The sequence below is a fragment of the Ranitomeya imitator genome, chromosome 1 (assembly GCF_032444005.1).
Source record: "Ranitomeya imitator isolate aRanImi1 chromosome 1, aRanImi1.pri, whole genome shotgun sequence".
Lineage (NCBI taxonomy): Eukaryota > Metazoa > Chordata > Amphibia > Anura > Dendrobatidae > Ranitomeya > Ranitomeya imitator.
This window is the reverse complement of record NC_091282.1, coordinates 72,348,299-72,368,226: the sequence shown is the minus strand read 5'-3', so window position 1 is coordinate 72,368,226 and position 19,928 is coordinate 72,348,299. Positions and strand designations below refer to the sequence as shown.

Here is a 19,928-nt window from a genome sequence, read left to right as displayed (position 1 = left end):
AGGATTTAGCAAAAGAGGCCACTCTAGCTAGATAGGAAAGGATAGGACAGAATACTAAGCGGTCAGTATTAAAACCCTTCCAAAAAATATCCACAGCAGATAATACAAAAAATTCCACCCTCTAACTAAAGATGTGGAGCGTATATCTGCAACTCCTGAGAATCCAACAAGACTGAGAAAACACTGACACAATCTAAGCTGGACAAGAGAAAATAAATGAAAAGCACAGAATTATTAAGCACACAGCATGTGTGCCACAGAAACGAAAACCAGACACTTATCTTTGCTGAATTGGCAGCAAGGCAGGAGGAACCAGACAAACATCCAAAACCTCCCAGAACCATGGACAACTGGAAAGGACTAATGAATCCTGCACATCTAAGTATCCCAGTCAGAACTGCAATCAGCAGATACACCTGACCAGGACTGCAAGCCAGGGACAACTGCATTACCACCTACAACCACTGGAGGGAACCCAAAAGCAGAATTCACAACATCTCCCACCTTGTCTATGGGGAGAACTGATTTGGATGCTTTTGCGAATTACCCTTGACTTCATCAGGTAACGGCACATGAGAGCAACTTATGGTTTGGATTAAGATGTCTGCAGACACCTGGGGTGTATCTGCTCTGATGTAAGGGTATGCGCACACGTTGCGGATTGGCCTGCTGAATCTTCCGCACAGAATCTGCATCTCTTGGCAGAAAACGCAGGCCAAAATGCTTGCGGATTTAATGCGGAATTGATGCAGGTTTCTTGCGGATTACTTGCCGATTTGTTGCAGATTGTCATGCATTTTTTTGATGTGCGGATTTGCCTTACTCAATGGGTGCCTTAGTCAATGGGTGCAGAAATGCTGCGGAAAATAAATGCAGCGAATCTGCACTGATTTTTCCACAGCATGTGCAAAGCAATTCTCAAATTCCCATTGACTATCATTGTTACTGTACTACACGGCAGATTTGATGCAATTTCTCGCATCCAAAAACTCTGCGGAAACGCTTCAAAATTCACAACGTGTGCACACAGTGCCACAGTGTGAAAGCAAAACAAAAACGGTCAGATACCCAGACTGCAGTTAATCACATGGTAGGATTAGATGCATCAGATTAGCAGGTAGTATCTCACTTTAGACTTAGATACAGCAGCACCATTGCATGGTGACAGGAAAACTACTGAGGATTTCGCACTTTCAGAGACCTTTACTCTGCAGATTACATATCCCGTGTTTGCCTCTGGAGCTGTGAATAGTTGGCAATGATAGAGGGGCCGGGCTTCGCCTCTCCCTGTTCTTTGGCCCCAGGAAGGAGATTTTGTAGAGCAGTGCTGAATATAGCATTCTCCGCGGCTGCAGAACGGTGAGTGTTCAGCTGGCTATGCCTCAACTAAACTTAGCAAAACTGATCAAATAATCCTTATTTTTGTTCCTGGCTCTTAAAAAGAGCAGTGCGGCCTGAGAAACTGATCAGGTAGAAGCTGCAAAAATCCGGGCTTGGACTGTGGCCTAAAAAAGTGATAAAGCTTCCAATCTTGGGGTCCTCTACCACATGTGGTGGAGCAAAAAAGTTTTTTTTTTAGGGTTTTTTGCAAATCAATCAGTACTTGCACTGATAATGATGGCGCTGCTTGCGATGTAGTTTAAAAGGATTTAACCCTTACTGGCAAGTAAAGTACTTGGAAGCATGCGCATCAGGGATCTGGTGTCTCCATCTGTCATGGGGTCAGAAGGGAAAGCAGGTACAGATCCTTTTATGACCTCGTTCACACTTGTTTGAATCTGCCGGTATTTTGCAGTAGAGTTTGTAAGCTGTGATGTGTAAACGAAACAGAAAAGTGGTAAACGGAGGATTTGCCCCTTTTATGTATATTTGGGCACAATACTGGTATTGTCTTAGAAGTAATAATGCAAAATGCAGACCACAATATGTAAAGTGTGCGAGGGTCGTCCGTATACAGACCGTATAATACGGCCACCCAGGGCTCGTTCACACAAGGGCATTATACATACACTAGATGGTGGCCCGATTCTAACGCATCGGGTATTCTAGTATATGCATGTCCACGTAGTATATTGCCCGTCCACGTAGTACATTGCCCAGCCACGTAGTATATTGCCCAGACACGTAGTATATTGGCCAGCCACGTAGTATATTGCCCAGTCACGTAGTATATTGCCCAGCCACGTAGTACAGTGCCTACAAGTAGTATTCAACCCCCTGCAGATTTAGCAGGTTTAATAAGATGCAAATAAGTTAGAGCCTTCAAACTTCAAACAAGAGCAGGATTTATTAACAGATGCATAAATCTTACAAACCAAAAAGTTTTGTTGCTCAGTTAAATTTTTATAAATTTTAAACATAAAAGTGTGGATCAATTATTATTCAACCCTTAGGTTTAATATTTTGTGGAATAACCTTTGTTTGCAATTACAGCTAATAATCATCTTTTATAAGACCTGATCAGGCCGGCACAGGTCTCTGGAGTTATCTTGGCCCACTCCTCCATGCAGATCTTCTCCAAGTTATCTAGGTTCTTTGGGTGTCTCATGTCTTAATCTTGAGCTCCTTCCACAAGTTTTCAATTGGGTTAAGGTCAGGAGACTGACTAGGCAACTGCAACACCTTGATTTTTTGCCTCTTGAACCAGGCCTTGGTTTTCTTGGCTGTGTGCATTGGGTCGTTGTCTTGTTGGAAGATGAAATGACGACCCATCTTAAGATCCTTGATGGAGGAGCGGAGGTTCTTGGCCAAAATCTCCAGGTAGGCCGTGCTATCCATCTTCCCATGGATGCGGACCAGATGGCCAGGCCCCTTGGCTGAGAAACAGCCCCACAGCTTGATGCTGCCACCACCATGCTTGACTGCAGGGATGGTATTCTTGGGGTCGTATGCAGTACCATCCAGTCTCCAAACGTCACGTGTGTGGTTGGCACCAAAGATCTCGACCTTGGTCTCATCAGACCAGGGAACCTTGAACCAGTCATTCTCAGAGTCCTCCAAGTGATCATGAGCAAACTGTAGACGAGCCTTGACATGACGCTTTGAAAGTAAAGGTACCTTACGGGCTCGTCTGGAACGGAGACCATTGCGGTGGAGTACGTTACTTATGGTATTGACTGAAACCAATGTCCCCACTGCCATGAGATCTTCCCGGAGCTCCTTCCTTGTTGTCCTTGGGTTAGCCTTGACTCTTCTGACAAGCCTGGCCTCGGCACGGGAGGAAACTTTCAAAGGCTGTCCAGGCCGTGGAAGGCTAACAGTAGTTCCATAAGCCTTCCACCTCCGGATGATGCTCCCAACAGTGGAGACAGGTACGCCCAACTCCTTGGAAAGGGTTTTGTACCCCTTGCCAGCCTCGTGACCCTCCACGATCTTGTCTCTGATGGCCTTGGAATGCTCCTTTGTCTTTCCCATGTTGACCATGTTTGAGTGCTGTTCACAAGTTTGGGGAGGGTCTTAAATAGTCAGAAAAGGCTGGAAAAAGAGATAATTAATCCAAACATGTGAAGCTCATTGTTCTTTGTGCCTGAACTACTTCTTAATACTTTAGGGGAACTAAACAGAATTCTGGTGGGTTGAGGGGTTGAATAATAAATGACCCTCTGAAAAAACTTTTCCCAATTTAAAAAAAAAATAAACAAAGAAATAACATTCTTTTTTGCTGCAGTGCATTTCACACTTCCAGGCTGATCTACAGTCCAAATGTCACAATGCCAAGTTAATTCCAAATGTGTAAACCTGCTAAATCTGCAGGGGGTTGAATACTACTTGTAGGCACTGTATATTGCCCAGCCACATAGTATATTGCCTAGCCACGTAGAATATTGCCCAGCCACGTAGAATATTGCCCAGCCACGTAGAATATTGCCCAGCCACGTAGTATATTGCCCAGCCACGTAGTATATTGTCCACCCACGTAGTATATTGCCCAGTGACGTAGTATACAGCACAGAGCCATGTAGTATATTGCCCAGCCACGTAGTATATTGCCCAGTGACGTAGTATACAGCACAGAGCCACGTAGTATATTGCACAGCGACGTATATTGCCCAGCCACGTATGTCACAGGTTAAAAAATAAACATACTCACCTAACGATCCGAGGGCCCCTTGTAGGTTAACATACTCACCATTCTGGTCGCTGCTCCTCAGCGTCCCGTCTCTCGGCCTCCTGGGATCCAACGGCTCTGTGCCGATGGGCGCACGGCTGCCGCCATCTTGCGTTCCCAGGATGCATTGCGAAATTACCCAGATGACTTAGCGGTCTCGCGAGACCGCTAGGTCTTCTGGGTAATTTCGCAATGCATCGCTGGGAAAGGAAGATGGCGGCGAGCGCCTCAGCGGACAACGGAGGGTGAGTATAGCAGGTTTTGGGTTTTTTTAACATTACTTTTTTTTTTTACTATTGATGCCGCATAGGCAGCATCAATAGTAAAAGGTTGGGGACACACAGGGTTAATAGCGGCGGTAACGGAGTGCGTTACCCGTGGCATAACGCGGTCCGTTACCGCCGCTATTAACCCTGTGTTAGCGGTAACCGGAGGGGAGTATGGAGCCGGGGACAGTGACTGCAGGAAGCATGGAGCGGGGAGTATGGACCGGAGCGCCGCGGACACTGACTGCGGAGAGTATGGAGCAGAACGCTGGGGACAGTGACTGCGGGGAGTATGGAGCGGACACTGACTGCGGAGAGTATGGAGCAGAGCGCCGGGGACAGTGACTGCGGGGAGCATGGAGCGGAGCGCCGGGGACACTGACTGCGGGGAGTATGGAGCGGAGCGCCGGGGACACTGCGGGGGGTATATAGCGGAGCACCGGGGACACTGCGGGGAGTATGGAGCGGGCGCCGGGGACACTTCAGGGAGCTGGGAGTATGGAGCGGGCGCCGGGGACACTGCGGGGAGCTGGGAGTATGGAGCGGGCACCGGCCACTGACTGCGGGGAGTAAGGAGTGGCCATTTTCTTCCGGACTGTGCCCGTCGCTGATTGGTCGTGGCTGTTTTGCGGCGACCAATCAGCGACTTGGATTTCCATGATAGAGGCCACGACCAATGAATATCCGTGACAGAAGGACAGACGGAAGTACCCCTTAGACAATTATATGGTAGATGCGGTGTCCTTGTCAAAATTGGATACCAAACAGACAGCACTCGGAACAATGTAACTCTATGGGGTTGTTTTTAAAAAAAAAATAAAAATTTTTTTCACAGACCTAAGTGTCCGTGTGGGAAAAATATCAGCATGGACTATAATTTTCCGCGTATTGGATGATACTCGCTCAACATGTCTATTGGTGCGCAAAAGAAATCTGATCCCATGTTTTTCCGCATTGCAACTGATTTTTACTTCTACAGTTTCTATCATTAACATAGGGAAATAGATTCGGTCTTGAAATTATTTTCTTACCTGCTGATGTATAAAAATGGATGTTGCATGGATTTCATACAGACGTAAGAATGACGCAGGGGTGAAATGCTGATGACCATGCAAATTAAAATTAGCCCCTTTTTTTCATGCGCTCCTCTGAACCTTCATGTGACTGGTGTCTTAAATTATTATTTTTACTTTACACTACAAAATATTGAGGGTTTTTTTTCATTTATGCAGCTCTTCAGAGCAGATCTTAAATATTCTTTCAGAAATTGGATTAGGCTGATCTTTTTCATGGTTCACCTGCCACATCCGGATACTTGTTTAAGTCACTTTTCACAAACTCAGCAATTTTTTAGTTGAGATGATGATAAACCCAAAAATGACAAATGCCTATGTAACATAGTAACATAGTTAGTAAGGCCGAAAAAAGACATTTGTCCATCCAGTTCAGCCTATATTCCATCATAATAAATACCCAGATCTACGTCCTTCTACAGAACCTAATAATTGTATGATACAATATTGTTCTGCTCCAGGAAGACATCCAGGCCTCTCTTGAACCCCTCGACTGAGTTCGCCATCACCACCTCCTCAGGCAAGCAATTCCAGATTCTCACTGCCCTAACAGTAAAGAATCCTCTTCTATGTTGGTGGAAAAACCTTCTCTCCTCCAGACGCAAAGAATGCCCCCTTGTGCCCGTCACCTTCCTTGGTATAAACAGATCCTCAGCGAGATATTTGTATTGTCCCCTTATATACTTATACATGGTTATTAGATCGCCCCTCAGTCGTCTTTTTTCTAGACTAAATAATCCTAATTTCGCTAATCTATCTGGGTATTGCAGTTCTCCCATCCCCTTTATTAATTTTGTTGCCCTCATTTGTACTCTCTCTAGTTCCATTATATCCTTCCTGAGCACCGGTGCCCAAAACTGGACACAGTACTCCATGTGCGGTCTAACTAGGGATTTGTACAGAGGCAGTATAATGCTCTCATCATGTGTATCCAGACCTCTTTTAATGCACCCCATGATCCTGTTTGCCTTGGCAGTTGCTGCCTGGCACTGGCTGCTCCAGGTAAGTTTATCATTAACTAGGATCCCCAAGTCCTTCTCCCTGTCAGATTTACCCAGTGGTTTCCCGTTCAGTGTGTAATGGTGATATTGATTCCTTCTTGTGAAAGCATTATTTATTTTTTTTACTTTGTTTATTGAAAATATACATAAGAACAAACACATTTCCGATGTCCATAAACAGGAGTACACTTTATTACACTGGTTTACAAAATTAGAACAATTTATGAATTAGTAGTGTTCATTCCCATGTCTCCAGCAATGTTACACTGTGGTTATATATTTCACATACATCTAACCACACATTCTAACTTATCTCAGTATACATCTACTGGATTGCATATAACATCGACCTCGAAACTAGACCGATACCCAATAACTATTTACATAACAATAACTAAAAATTAGCATTTCTGATGGAAAATCCGACACACCTGTAAATATGGTTTGGGCACCCCCTCCACGTCGATATTCTTAGGCACTTGTTAGATTGTGACAGGTGTTAAGTTCCAGAAGTCCCATATTTTATCGAATTTCCCAGGGCACCCTGTATTTTGCATATACCAAAAAAGATGCACCCCCGCACCGCTGCGATCAACTGGCCCTTGGGAAAATCCAACCTTTTGTGCTATTGCCAATAATATCCTTTATTCAAACCAATAGGGTGCTGCATCCAAAAAAAAAGTGCGCAATGTTCGTAGAAAAAATGAAAAGGAATGGAGCACACTTACCTAGGTAAAATAGTCACCACTTTATTTGGACATATATAAAAAGACAGCAGGGAGGCATGTGAACAAGGAAGGACGACGGCCGTTTCGTGCCCACGGCACTTCAACGGGTCCTGCAATAGTCGGCACAGTCCTCTGGAAGCTGTTCAGGTAGAGTTGTTATAGGAGGGAGAGTGTATTTTAGAGCAGGCATATAGGCAGTGTTTAACATTGCCTTGGCAGTACATGTATACCGCTGCTGCACCATTAAAAGAAAAGTCATTTTCAGGGCTACATACTGTCCTTTCTCTAGTAAAACCGCTATTACCTGCATTTAGGGTAGGCATAGCTCGTAGAGGAGGGATAGTTTTGGACTAGAGGTATATAGGCAGGGTTTAATATTTCTATTGCAGTACTTGTATACTGCTGCTGCACAATTTTTTTTCACTATTAATATGGAAATTTTGAAGTCAGACATTATATACCTAATTTAGGGCGAGGTGAAACTGTACCTATTGCGGGAACACATCAAACACCTTTCCACAAGACCTAGCTTTCTATCCCACTTTGCAAGGGGGATGCGGGACACCGCTTTTGAAGCTGGAACAGTACCAACAGGTGATCATTTCGATGGTAGGTATTGCTTCCAGTATGTTTTCCAATACCAACCTGTCTTCCATATCATGCATTTTCACTAGCCAAGAGTTTGGACCACATAATCCTCACCCTGATCCTCCTTCATTCCACCATGGCAAGTCCCAGGAGACAAGTGATCCCACACTCGGACACCATTTATTGATTCTGGCCCCTCATCCTGCCTGTTTCAAGAGGAACATTAGGAGATCGTGTGTAGTGATGCCCAAGTATTTGAGCAGCCCCGGTCGGAACAAGAGCTAGATGATTATGAGACACAGTTGCCAACAAGTGATGTTGTTAAGTCAACAAGTCAGGAGGACCTGTGTGCGGAAGTGGAAGATGTGGACGATGAAATCACTGACCCAACCTTTGAAGGTGCCATGCAAAGCAAGAAGAGCAGTGCAAAGGGGAGGATCTGCAGCACCGAAACAGGAAGAGAGAGGCAGTAGGGTGGTCAGAGGGAGAAGGCGGTAGTTTCCCAGAGTACCCATGCATTACAAGTTCCCAGGCGATTGGTTAGGTGTTCCCCTGTCTGACACTTTTAGAGTGCAGATGATAAACAAAAGGCCATTGGCAACCTGTGCCATACCAAGATCAGTAAGGGCCAGACCACCACCAGCATACTCATTCAGGCACATGTCATCAAAGCACTCGACTAGGTGGACCATACTCCTGGGTCCACAATTGCTTGCCAATCTCATGTCCAGGACAAAAGTGCAGATGCTACCCGTCCTGCACCTGTTAACATTGGCAAGCACCATAATCAACCATGTGCAATTCTTTGTCCCAGGACAGTGTTCAGCTGTTCCTGTTTCAGGCCTTGGAATGCAAATGGAAATACTCAGCCACCCACCCCCAGGCCTAATCAGTAAATGGGCACATTTCCAGAATGCTTGCCCTTTAAAAGTTGCCACCACTATTTTTCTGGTGCGCCGTCCCCGCCTTACATCAGCACGTGTCCCATTACATCACCTATGCAGATGTGGGGACCACGCACTGGAACTCCACATCACACATTCTAGCAAGGCTTTGTGAGCAGCAGAGGGCAGTAGTTGAATATGAGCTACAACATGCCTGTCGGTATTAGTCAGCTTCTGCACATAATCGACTAGTGGGCATGGATGTCTTTTATTTGTGAGGTTCTATAAAACTTTGAGGAGTCAACCAAGTTGCTTAGCAGCGATGACGCCATAATCCGTGTAACCATCCCGCTTCAGTGTCTACTCAAATTCTCGCTGCTCACAAAGAGGAAGCTTTGGATGTCAAGAAGGAGGAAGAAAGTACACAGTGATACTAAGCCCAGCCGCATCTCCTCTTCTCAGCTCGGATTGGGTGATAATGAGGAGGATTAACTGGAGATGGTTGCCTGCTCTACAGAGGGTACTAACCACACCAGCTTCATCCCATCTGTTCATCATGGATGGGCTGAAGAGGAGGAGATGGAGAGTCGTCCTGGTGAGTGAGGACAGGGAAATCTTGTTTGTTGGGAGTGTCGCACACATGACTGACTATGTTCTGCTGCCTTTCCTATGACCCTCACATTATATGGATTTTGGCTAACAGTTACTGGTTGTTCATCCTTCTTGACCGATGCTGCAAGGAAATTTTTTTCATCTCTCCTTCTGTGGTGGAGAGGGCTAGTAAAATTGTGCAGTACCAGAAGACCGTAATAGAACAATTAGTACAAAAATTCCCATGTGATAATGCTGGCAGCAGAGGTAATAGATCCTTGGGCAACTAGGGAGGAGAGACGAGGGAGACACACACCAAATCCAACAGAGCAAGAGGAACACTATCAAAGGTCTGGGACTGTTTCATTAAACCCTCCAGACCCTGATTGTGGTGTGGTCTGACAAGGAGGGAAAAGTTTTGGAAGATGGTGAAGGAGTTTCTAGCAGACCGTATCAGCGTCCTCCATGATACTTCTGCACCGTACAACTATTGGGTATACAAGCTGGACTGCCCTTTATGCCTTGGAGGTGCTGGCCTGTCCTGCCTCTAGTGTTTTGTCAAAGGGGATTTTTAGGGCCGCAGGTGGCATAACTGATAGGTGCATCCACCTGTCAACTGAAAATGCTGACAGGCGCTTATCAAAATAAACAAGGCCTGGATTTGCCCAGACTTCTCAACCCCTCCGGATTGCATCAGTGGAACATAAAGCCAATTCAAATGTTCCATCATGCAGCCCTCCTTCATAATTTTCACAGGATGTGTATGAGGCCTACCTCTACAATTCTCTTACATGTATACCCCCAGGAGTAAATGTTTTTATTTTCTTGTGTTTAGTGCATAGGCTTTATGAATCTACAAGTCCCACTACCTAACAATTTTAACAAACATATATGGGGCCCTCCTTTATGTCTAATCTAAGGTATATTGGCAGTGGTGTAACTAGAGTCTCATGGACCTCTGTTCAAGATTTGGACAGTCCCCCCGTCATTAATATATAAATAAATGCACCCTCCATCCTTGTATGTACAGTGGCATGTAAAAGTTTTGGTACCACTGGTCAAAACTACTGTTATTGTGAACAGTTAAGTTGAAGATGAAATGATCTCTAAAAGCCTAAAAGACACATTTCCTTTGTATTTTAGGCAAACAAAAAATGTCATTTTTTTACATTTTAAAAATTACAAAAAGGAAAATGAGCAAAAGTTTGGCCACCCTTGGAGATTTGTGTACTCAGATAATTTGACAAGGTTTCAGACCTCAATTTGCTTGTTAGTTATGGCTTGTTCACCATCATTAGGAAAGGCCAGGTGATGCAAATTTCCCAGCTTTATAAAAACTCAGACTCCTTTAACCTTACGCAAAAAAAGAGCAGCCATGAATTCTTCTAAGTAGGTGCCTAGCACTCTGAAAATAAAAATGGTGGAGGCCCACAAAGAAGAAGGCTATAAAAAGATAGCAAAGCGTTTTCCCTTTCCTCCATTCAAAATGTAATTAAGAAATGGCAGCTAATAGGAACAGTGGAGATCAAGATAAGGTCTGGAAAACCAAGCAAAATTTCAGTGAGATCTGCTCGTAGGATTGCTAGAAAGGCAACCCGCAGTTGACTGCAAAAGACTTTCAGGAAGATTTATCAGACTCTGGAGTTGTGTGTCACATTGTTCTACTGTTCAAAGACACCAGTCATCGGAAGAAAACCTCTCCTGCATCCTTACCATAAAATTCAGCATCCATAGTGTGCAAAAGAACATATAAACAAACCTGATGCATTTTGGAAGCAAGCCCTGTGGACCAATGAGGTTAAAATAGAACTCTTTGACCACATTGATCAAAGGTATATGTGGAGAAAACGGGCACAGAATTTCAGGAAAAGAACCTCTCGCCAACCATTAAATATGGGGGTGGATCTATCATGCTTTGGGTTGTGTTGCAGCTAATAGGACGGGGCTGTAACAGAAAAAAACCCTAAAAACAATTACTTTATTTGATATTTAATAAAAGAACACAAAACGTATACAAATTAAAGCTGATCCCTATTGAGATACTAATGCATCCCTATCCTTAAAACTACCTGACAGCTTGAGGTTGGCACCCTAGATAAAATTGAGAAATGGCGCCCCCGCTCCACAGTAGCTGTCCCTAATCAGCCCTAGAAAACCCTACACTGTACCTAATGATAACCAGTAATTTAAACTATCATTCAGTATATAGGTATTGCAAACTATTGCTTATATTAACTGAAAGCATAGGAAAGGAGGGTGAAAATCTCTTCATCCTGTCTCCTAGTTATAACCAGACCAATTGGTATATTGGATCATGGCCACAATGTGAAAACCACAAGTGGCCACAACCGTAGAATTGTGCAATTTAGCAGCAAGAGGCCCTCTGCGTGGTGTCCGCCTCTGGTTGCAAGACATAGAAATTTCTGTTATGTCTACAATGTTTTTATGACTGAAAAATTGTTTTAAATATTAACATGATTATAAAGAATTTACAACTGTGTTAACATAAAATAATTCATACTGAAGAGCTGCCCACAAAAATTTAAAATCGCCACATCAAAAAACACATTAAGGCAGTGTGGTCACATTATAGGGGTCCAACAATAGCATAATACAAAACCTATCAATGCAAATACAACAGTGACTAGGTGAGTAAAAGGTAGAAAAGACTACACAGATAATGATTACAATGCTTCTATTACAGATTCTTGGTTATAAGGACTTTATAATACCCACTGCCTAGTACCCTGACATGTTTCGCATATTGCTTAGTCAGCCCTGAATGAGGGGACCCCCTGATGAAGCATTACACGAAACATAGGCCAGGGCACTGTGTGTGACATGGTTCATTGGCATGGCGTATGGTGAGAATTCTATTCATTGTCCTTCAGGACTTATTATACAGAAGCTATGCAAGAGAGAATAGAGTAATACATCCACCATGGAGTAAATTTATCACAAAATAGAATTATAATTACAACAAAAAAGGCGCTTACATATTAATGGCATAATTGCCAAGTGACAGAATTATAGCAAGAGAAAACAGGTGCAGCAAAAGTACAACACCACTAAAACAGTGCAAGAGGTAAGGATATTTTTGTTTCCATACATATCACTATAAAGTGACAATGCAGTAATGGGTCCAATCCATATCAAAATAAAGTGACAGTGCAATGATGGATCCAAAAACCCAGTGTGGTCAGGTCAGCATAGATACAGTGTATCATCAAGTGAGGTATTTGTCCAAAACTGAACATTAGCCCTGGAAGAAGCCCACGCGAAACGCGCGTCGGAGTGGCGTGTGCGGCAATCCTTACAGCCATGGGTAAGAGGATTAATATTATGTGACTAGGTTGTGGCCTAATGTTCAGTTTTGGACAAATACCTCCATCCATATCAAAATAAAGTGACAGTGCAATGATGGATCTAAAAACCCAGTGTGGTCAGGTCAGCATAGATACAGTGTATCATCAAGTGAGATATTTGTCCAAAACTGAACACTAGCCCTGGAAGAAGCCCACGCGAAACGCGCGTCGGAGTGGCGTGTGCGGCACTCCTTACAGCCATGGGTAAGAGGATTAATATTATGTGACTAGGTTGTGGCCTAATGTTCAGTTTTGGACAAATACCTCCATCCATATCAAAATAAAGTGACAGTGCAATGATGGATCTAAAAACCCAGTGTGGTCAGGTCAGCATAGATACAGTGTATCATCAAGTGAGATATTTGTCCAAAACTGAACACTAGCCCTGGAAGAAGCCCACGCAAAACGCGCGTCGGGGTGGCGTGTGCGGCACTCCTTACAGCCATGGGTAAGAGGATTAATATTATGTGACTAGGTTGTGGCCTAATGTTCAGTTTTGGACAAATACCTCCATCCATATCAAAATAAAGTGACAGTGCAATGATGGATCTAAAAACCCAGTGTGGTCAGGTCAGCATAGATACAGTGTATCATCAAGTGAGATATTTGTCCAAAACTGAACACTAGCCCTGGAAGAAGCCCACGCAAAACGCGCGTCGGGGTGGCGTGTGCGGCACTCCTTACAGCCATGGGTAAGAGGATTAATATTATGTGACTAGGTTGTGGCCTAATGTTAAGTTTTGGACAAATACCTCCATCCATATCAAAATAAAGTGACAGTGCAATGATGGATCCAAAACCCAGTGTGGTCACGTCAGCATAGTACCTCTTGCACTGTTTTAGTGGAGTTTGTACCTTTGCTGCGCCTGGTTTCCCTTGCTATAATTCTGTCACTTGACAATTATGCCATTAATATGTAAGTGCTTTTTTTGTTTTGTTTTATTTATAATGAAATTTTGTGATAAATTTACTCCATGGTGGATGTATTACTCTGTTCTCTCTTGCTTGTCTACAATCTGGTGGGAGTATATCCACAGCTATTGCGATGAGTGGTTTGGGCAATTAGCCGAGCACCACTATCGGCACTATATTAAGATTTTGTATTCCTCATACAGAGGTAGTATTGTTATAGAGGTTACTACATTGCTGGATATGTAGTATGGTGTTTTTAGCAGAAGTATTGTAGTATTCATTTCTGTAATCTTTTATTCCTTTTTATCTATTGGTTATTAATTATATGAATTCTTGGCAATAACTTTGAACACGAATGTTTGGCTGGCAACTACACACAATGTGCATTACCCAATAAAGTGCAAAAGCCACCAAACGATGAAGGTCACTGTCATGTGGTAAGATGTTGCACAAGAGGTGCTCGCCGGCACAAACTAGGTAAACTGCTTGCAAACCAAGAATAAGCAATGAAATCATGGCTGTAGAACGACAGATTAATCGCTGCCCTGGTCCGGGACCTGGGCTGGACCTTTATTAATCAGACATACAATTAGCACAAACCACTTTCTAAGTATTGCCGACAGTCATGCGTGAATCTCAAGATATAAAAAAATAAGTTCAATGGTGCGGAATGTAGCACTTGGAATATACAGTGGCTTGCAAAGTATTCACCCCGCTTGGCATTTTTTGTATTTTGCTACCTCATAACCTGGAATACTTTTTTTTTTTTTTTGAGGGTTTGCATAAGTTCATGTAAAAAAAAAAAACAAGCCTACAAGGGTGAACATTGGGTTTTCTTTTTATGACGAAGCAAACAACAACTAGGACAAAATAACTGAGAACTTCAGCGTGCATAACTATTCACCTCCCCCTCCTAAAGTCAGTACTGTGTAGAGCCTCCTTTTGAGGCAATTACAGCTGCAAATTGCTTTGGATAAGTCTCCATGAGCTTTCCACATCTTGCCATTGGGATTTTTGCCCATTCCTCAAGGCGAAACTGCTCCAGTTCCTTCAAGCTAGATGGTTTCCTCTGGTGAACAGCAATCTTCTAGTCTGACTACATATTCTCAATTGGATTAAGGTCTGGACTTTGACTAGGCCACTCCAAAACATTTACACGTTTCCCCTTAAACCACTCGAGTGTTGCTTTAACAGTATGCTTTGAGTCAGTGTTCCTCAAGTCTGGTCCCCAAGAGCCACCAACAGGTTATGGTTTCAGGATTAGTATTGCTCAGGTGATAATTTCATCCCCTGGACAGGCAAGAATTCCATCACCTGTGCAATACTTAGGAAATCCTGAATACATGACCTGTTGGTGGTTCTTGAGGACTGGAGTTGGGGAACCCTGCTTTGAGTCATTGTCTTGTTGGAAGGTAAACCTCTGTCCCAGTCTCAAATCCAATGAGGGTATGTGCACATGATCAGTAAACGCTGCGGCTTGGACGCTGCCTACTTGCGCGGCGTCCAACCAGCAATGTCCACATGTTACAGCATAGTGTATGGGATTTCAAGAAATCCCATGCCCACTATGTGTGCACAGACGCCCATGGATCACCTGCGGAGACGGACATGGGTCGTGTCTTTACAGACCCTGGCAAGTCTATTTCTTACTGAGACGAGAGCCTTCGCAGGATAAATGTCACTCATACAATGTATTGGCGCGATGAATCTGCACGGTTCAATGAACATATGCGGAATCACCTGCGTTCAATATCCGGCAGCACTTTGGACACAGCGGACGTGTGCTGCGTCCAAAGAGCTGACAATACCTGAATCGTGTGCACATATCCTGACAGACTGAAACAGATTTTGCTCAAGAATATCCCTGTATTTCGCACCATCTATTTTCCCTGTCCCTGCTGCCAAAAAACATCCCCACAGCATGATTATGCCTCCACCATATTTCACTGTGGGGATGATGTTCTTGGGGTGATGAGCTGTGTTGGTTTGGCTCCAGACATAGCGTTTACCTTGTTAGTCAGAAAGTTCAATTTTGTTCTCATCTGACCACAGCACCTTCCTCCATACATTTGGGGAGTCTCCCACATGTCTTTTGGCAAATTAAAAAAGAGCCTTACAATTTGTGAGTGTAAGTAAAACCTTTTTTTCGGCCCACTCTTCCATAAAGGCCACCTCTATGGAGTATATGGTTTATTGTGGTTGTATGGACAAACACTTCAGTCTGTGCTTGGGAACTCTGCAGCTCCTTCAGGGTTACCTTTGGTCTCTGGTGCCTCTTATTAATGCCCTCCTTGCCCAGGTTGAGAGTTTTGGTGGGTGGCCCTTACTTGCAGGTTTGTTGTGGTACCATGTTCTTTCCATTTGATGATAATAGATTTGATGGGATTTTTTTATGGGCTTCATAGCAAAAGGGGTGACAACATATTCACATGTCCATTTTTAGTTATTTGTTCCCATAAATGTAGTTTAAATGCACGTGTAGGCAGAAATTACATTTGAATATTTTTTTTTAAACATATAAAAGTGTCCAATATTTTAATAAAAGTGACATATAGCATGATGAAGGAATTACATGAATGTAATAAAAGGGTATTTTAAATTTAATTACCGCATCTTCACTAACTTCACTGGCAGGGCACCAACTTAATCTATTTATGTTTCTGACTTACAGATATGTCTCAGACTTCTAGATGCAGTAGAAAATGGTCAAAAGGCGCCACTTCAGCCATCTGAAATCTATAGTTGAAAGGACATTTTCATAAACCCTACTGCTCTTTCCCAGGATAGGCGATCATTGTTACTTGGCTCCAATTAGCTTCCACACTGACGCTCTAGTCACTGACTGGGGCTGATGGGCACGCAGAGGCTTTGCATGGTGAGTGGCAGCATCCATGCTACATTCAATTGGGACAAGACCCACATGCTTGTGATCACTGGGGGTGTCGGCAATGGGGCCCGCGGCAATATAGTGCCACCGATTTTGTGAGTAGGTGATGGGTTGTGATTGTGGAGAAACACCAGTAATGTGAAGCTTTTGAGTCCCTCTACCACAATTAATATTCGGCTGCACAAGAATTCGTAAAAGTTCCGATGCCAAAATTTTGGCCCATATAAACACGGTAAAGATCAGACAATGATCAAAAATTGTTGTTGGCAGCACATCAAGTAAGCAGTAGATGTACCGCTGATGACATCAGTCTGTAGGGAGACAAACCTATCTTAATATTTTGTTTCCATAGAGTTTACATTGGCCCATGAAAAAGGGTCTTAAAGGAGTGCTACTCAACTTGATATATCATCGGTCAGCGTTTGTTATGGACAGTGTTAACCCACCAGTTGGCATCTTCCCTTCTGGTGGCTTAACGAAACGAGTCAGAAGAGGCTATAATTTGGTCAGGTGCCCCAGATTGTAGTGAAGGATGTTCCTGTGTTGGTCATAAATGTTGAGAATATTATGGTTGGTTCCCTTTGGTAGGACAGTTGTATAAACCTGATATTTTCTCATTGTAGGGTCCGAGGAGCCACGCGACCAACAACATCAAGGGCACCTGAACTAAAGGCATTTGAAAATACCCAGGAATTCCCAAGAAAATGGCCAGCTCCTCAAGCATATCTGGAGTGATGCAATCAGTGGTTGAAAATTTCCAACGCCATCAATTGCCACTGCTATGTGCAGCCGGCCTTGGAGTCACAGCAATTGCTTCTTGGATGTGGTGGAGAAAGAAATATGGAGAGCGGGTGGAGCTGAGAAAAGTAGGTACAGTCTCCCAGATTCTTATATACCCCATCAAGTCATGTAAAGCGATTCCAGTGCAAGAAGCTGAATGTATGGAGCTAGGGTTGAGACATGAAGAACTTGAAGATCGGCACTGGTTGGTGGTGACCGAGGAAGGACAGATGGTGACAGGTCGGCAAGAGCCACGAATTGTCCTAATCTCAGTAACTGGCACTGGAGACTCGTTGTGTCTAGAAGCCCCCGGGATGGAGAAGATATTTGTCCCAGTGGCACAACCCAAGAGCAATAAAATTTTGGACTGCCGAGTATTCAGTCTTGACATCCAGGGTCGGGACTGTGGGGACGAGGTGTCTCATTGGCTGACAACCTACCTTCAGAGTAGTACACCTTACCGCTTGGTGCATTTTGAGCCCAGTGTAATGAAGCCACGGAAGTCCCATGAAACAGAAAAACCATTCCGGGAAAAAGATGTCATTGCCTATCCTGACGCCAGTCCCATAATGCTGCTATCTGACACCTCACTGGAAGAACTCAACAGGCGACTGGAAAATCCTGTCTCGCTCGCCAACTTCCGTCCCAGTATTGTTGTGTCCGGGTGTGAGGCTTTTTCGGAGGATGGTTGGGAAGATGTCAAGGTGGGCACAACAAGACTGAAGAGAGTCATGGCATGTGGTCGATGTATTTTAACCACAGTTGACCCAAATACTGGAGTTATGAGCCGGAAGGAACCACTGGATACACTGAGAACCTTCCGACTGAGTGATGAATCCCTGAGCCACCTCTACAAAAAAGCTCCTCTCTTCGGGCAGTATTATGGGGTGGACAAAACCGGGATGTTCAGAGTTGGAGATCCAGTGTATCTGGTGGTCCGCGGCGGATAAAAACTATTGCCTCTCTTACTTACACAATAAACTGGAATAATCAAATAGCATTTTCCCCCCGAAGCTAAAAATAATGATTCTCCTGACAATCTATACAGCCACCACGACCGCTCTCACATGGGTTACCACTCAACTTGTGGTCCCGAATGGCAAGTCTGGCTAATCGGCCTGAAATCAGACCTCTATGTTTTGTATACGGACCACAATGCTCAGACCAAACACAGGTCTTCTGGCCTGAACTGATGGCCTCCTATAAGCCTAGCAGAACGTTGGTTCAGGTCTGGAAACCCATGGGTGGCCCAGGCATTGCAGAGGTCTCCATTTAGCCTTACTCGGAGACATAGGTTTTGAGATACATAACTACAATTGCTGCTCAAGACCGTCGGGAGTGTTGGTCTTATCGGTTGTCACTCGGCTTTCTCTAAAATGCATAGCTAGATGAAAAAAAGTTGGAATATGACAACTTTATATTAACCAGGAACTTTTTACTTAAAGGGTTAAATAATCCTTGATGTCATTGAGAAACTATAGTTAAAATGGTTGTTTCAGGATTAGGAAAGCATGGCTTTTTTGTTTCTGAAACAGTGCCACGCCGATCCACAGGTGGTGTTTGGTACTGCACTCTATTGAAGTGAATTAATCTGAGCTTGCAGTACCTCATGCAACCTGTGCACAAACGTGGCGCTGTTTCTGAAAGCAAGCAGCTAAGGTATTTCCAATCTTGTACAACCCATTAATCTCAGGGCAAGTTAATTGCCATTGTGTCTGAAACACGTTGGCGCTAGATGTACTCCTCAGGTAGTGAGATCCCTATATTGTGCTGTCCGTATTTTCTAGGTAATAATGGTGGAGTTTTTACTTTCTGGTTCTGTATAGGACATTTTGAAAACATTGGAATAAAACAGAAATGTAATAATTTGTGATTTGTTATTCATTTATATGGAACAGCTTATAACGCAACTTTCTCTAATATCTGGCTTTGTAATAATCGGTGACTAATAAACATACTTTTGTGCTGGTCTGTGGGTGTTTTTTATTTCTTTTTTTTTCTAATATTTTTTTCATTTTTTACTTAAGAGGAGGAGAAATTTATGTCCGTCCATTCTGGTGCTTTGTGCAGAAATAAACGCTGCTAATACGCAATGTGTGATTTCTTTTTTTCCCATATACCAAGATAAAAACGGACCGTTTTTCATCAGCGCTCAGGGTCCAATTTTCATCCGTTTTTGATCCATGTCCATTTCTACCATCGATGTGGCATCTGTGATTTTTTTTTTGTATGAAAAAAGAAAATAATATCTGAGCTTCTTCTGCCCATTAAACTGTAAAAAAAAAACAAAAAAAATGATGGAATCAATGTGGTCGTTTTTTTTTGTTTTTTTCAAGGATCCCTTGAATCTGCAGTTTTTTTATTTGCCGACATGCAAAAGAAAAATAGACCAATAAGCTAAAATGGGTCCGTGAAAAAAAACAAAAAAACAACCCTATATACTGGAAAAGATGGGCCAAACATGCAGGTAGGTAGTCACAAGTTTGGCCCATATTTTCCAGTGTGTAGGTGTGTATTAGGCCGGCGTCACACTTGCGAGTTTTACGGACGTAAGAGCGCAGAAACTACGTCCGTAAAACTCGCAAAAAATACGGCACAATTATTCTCTATGCCCCTGCTCCTATCTGCCGTATTTTACTGATCAGTATTATACGGCTTTCTACGGCCGTACAAAATCGCAGCATGCTGCGTTTGTCACCGTACTGCGCAAGAAATACGCCAATGAAAGTCTATGGAAGCGTGAAA

General features: G+C 43.5%; 1 protein-coding gene across 3 annotated transcripts in view; it reads left to right on the top strand.

Annotated features, from left to right (window-relative positions):
* Nucleotides 1-19,154, top strand: part of LOC138662367 (mitochondrial amidoxime-reducing component 1-like) — a 30,468-nt gene extending 11,314 nt beyond the window's left edge. For 2 of the 3 annotated variants that reach the window (XM_069747914.1, XM_069747922.1), the window contains one exon: nucleotides 17,027-19,154. In XM_069747914.1, the coding sequence (XP_069604015.1) occupies nucleotides 17,108-18,133 (1,026 nt within the window). In that variant the 5' untranslated portion in view covers nucleotides 17,027-17,107 and the 3' untranslated portion in view covers nucleotides 18,134-19,154. Of the gene's footprint in view, nucleotides 1-1,223; nucleotides 1,360-17,026 lie in introns of those variants that run through there. The other variant, XM_069747906.1, reaches the window with a different exon arrangement.
* Nucleotides 19,155-19,928: the final 774 nt, after the last annotated feature.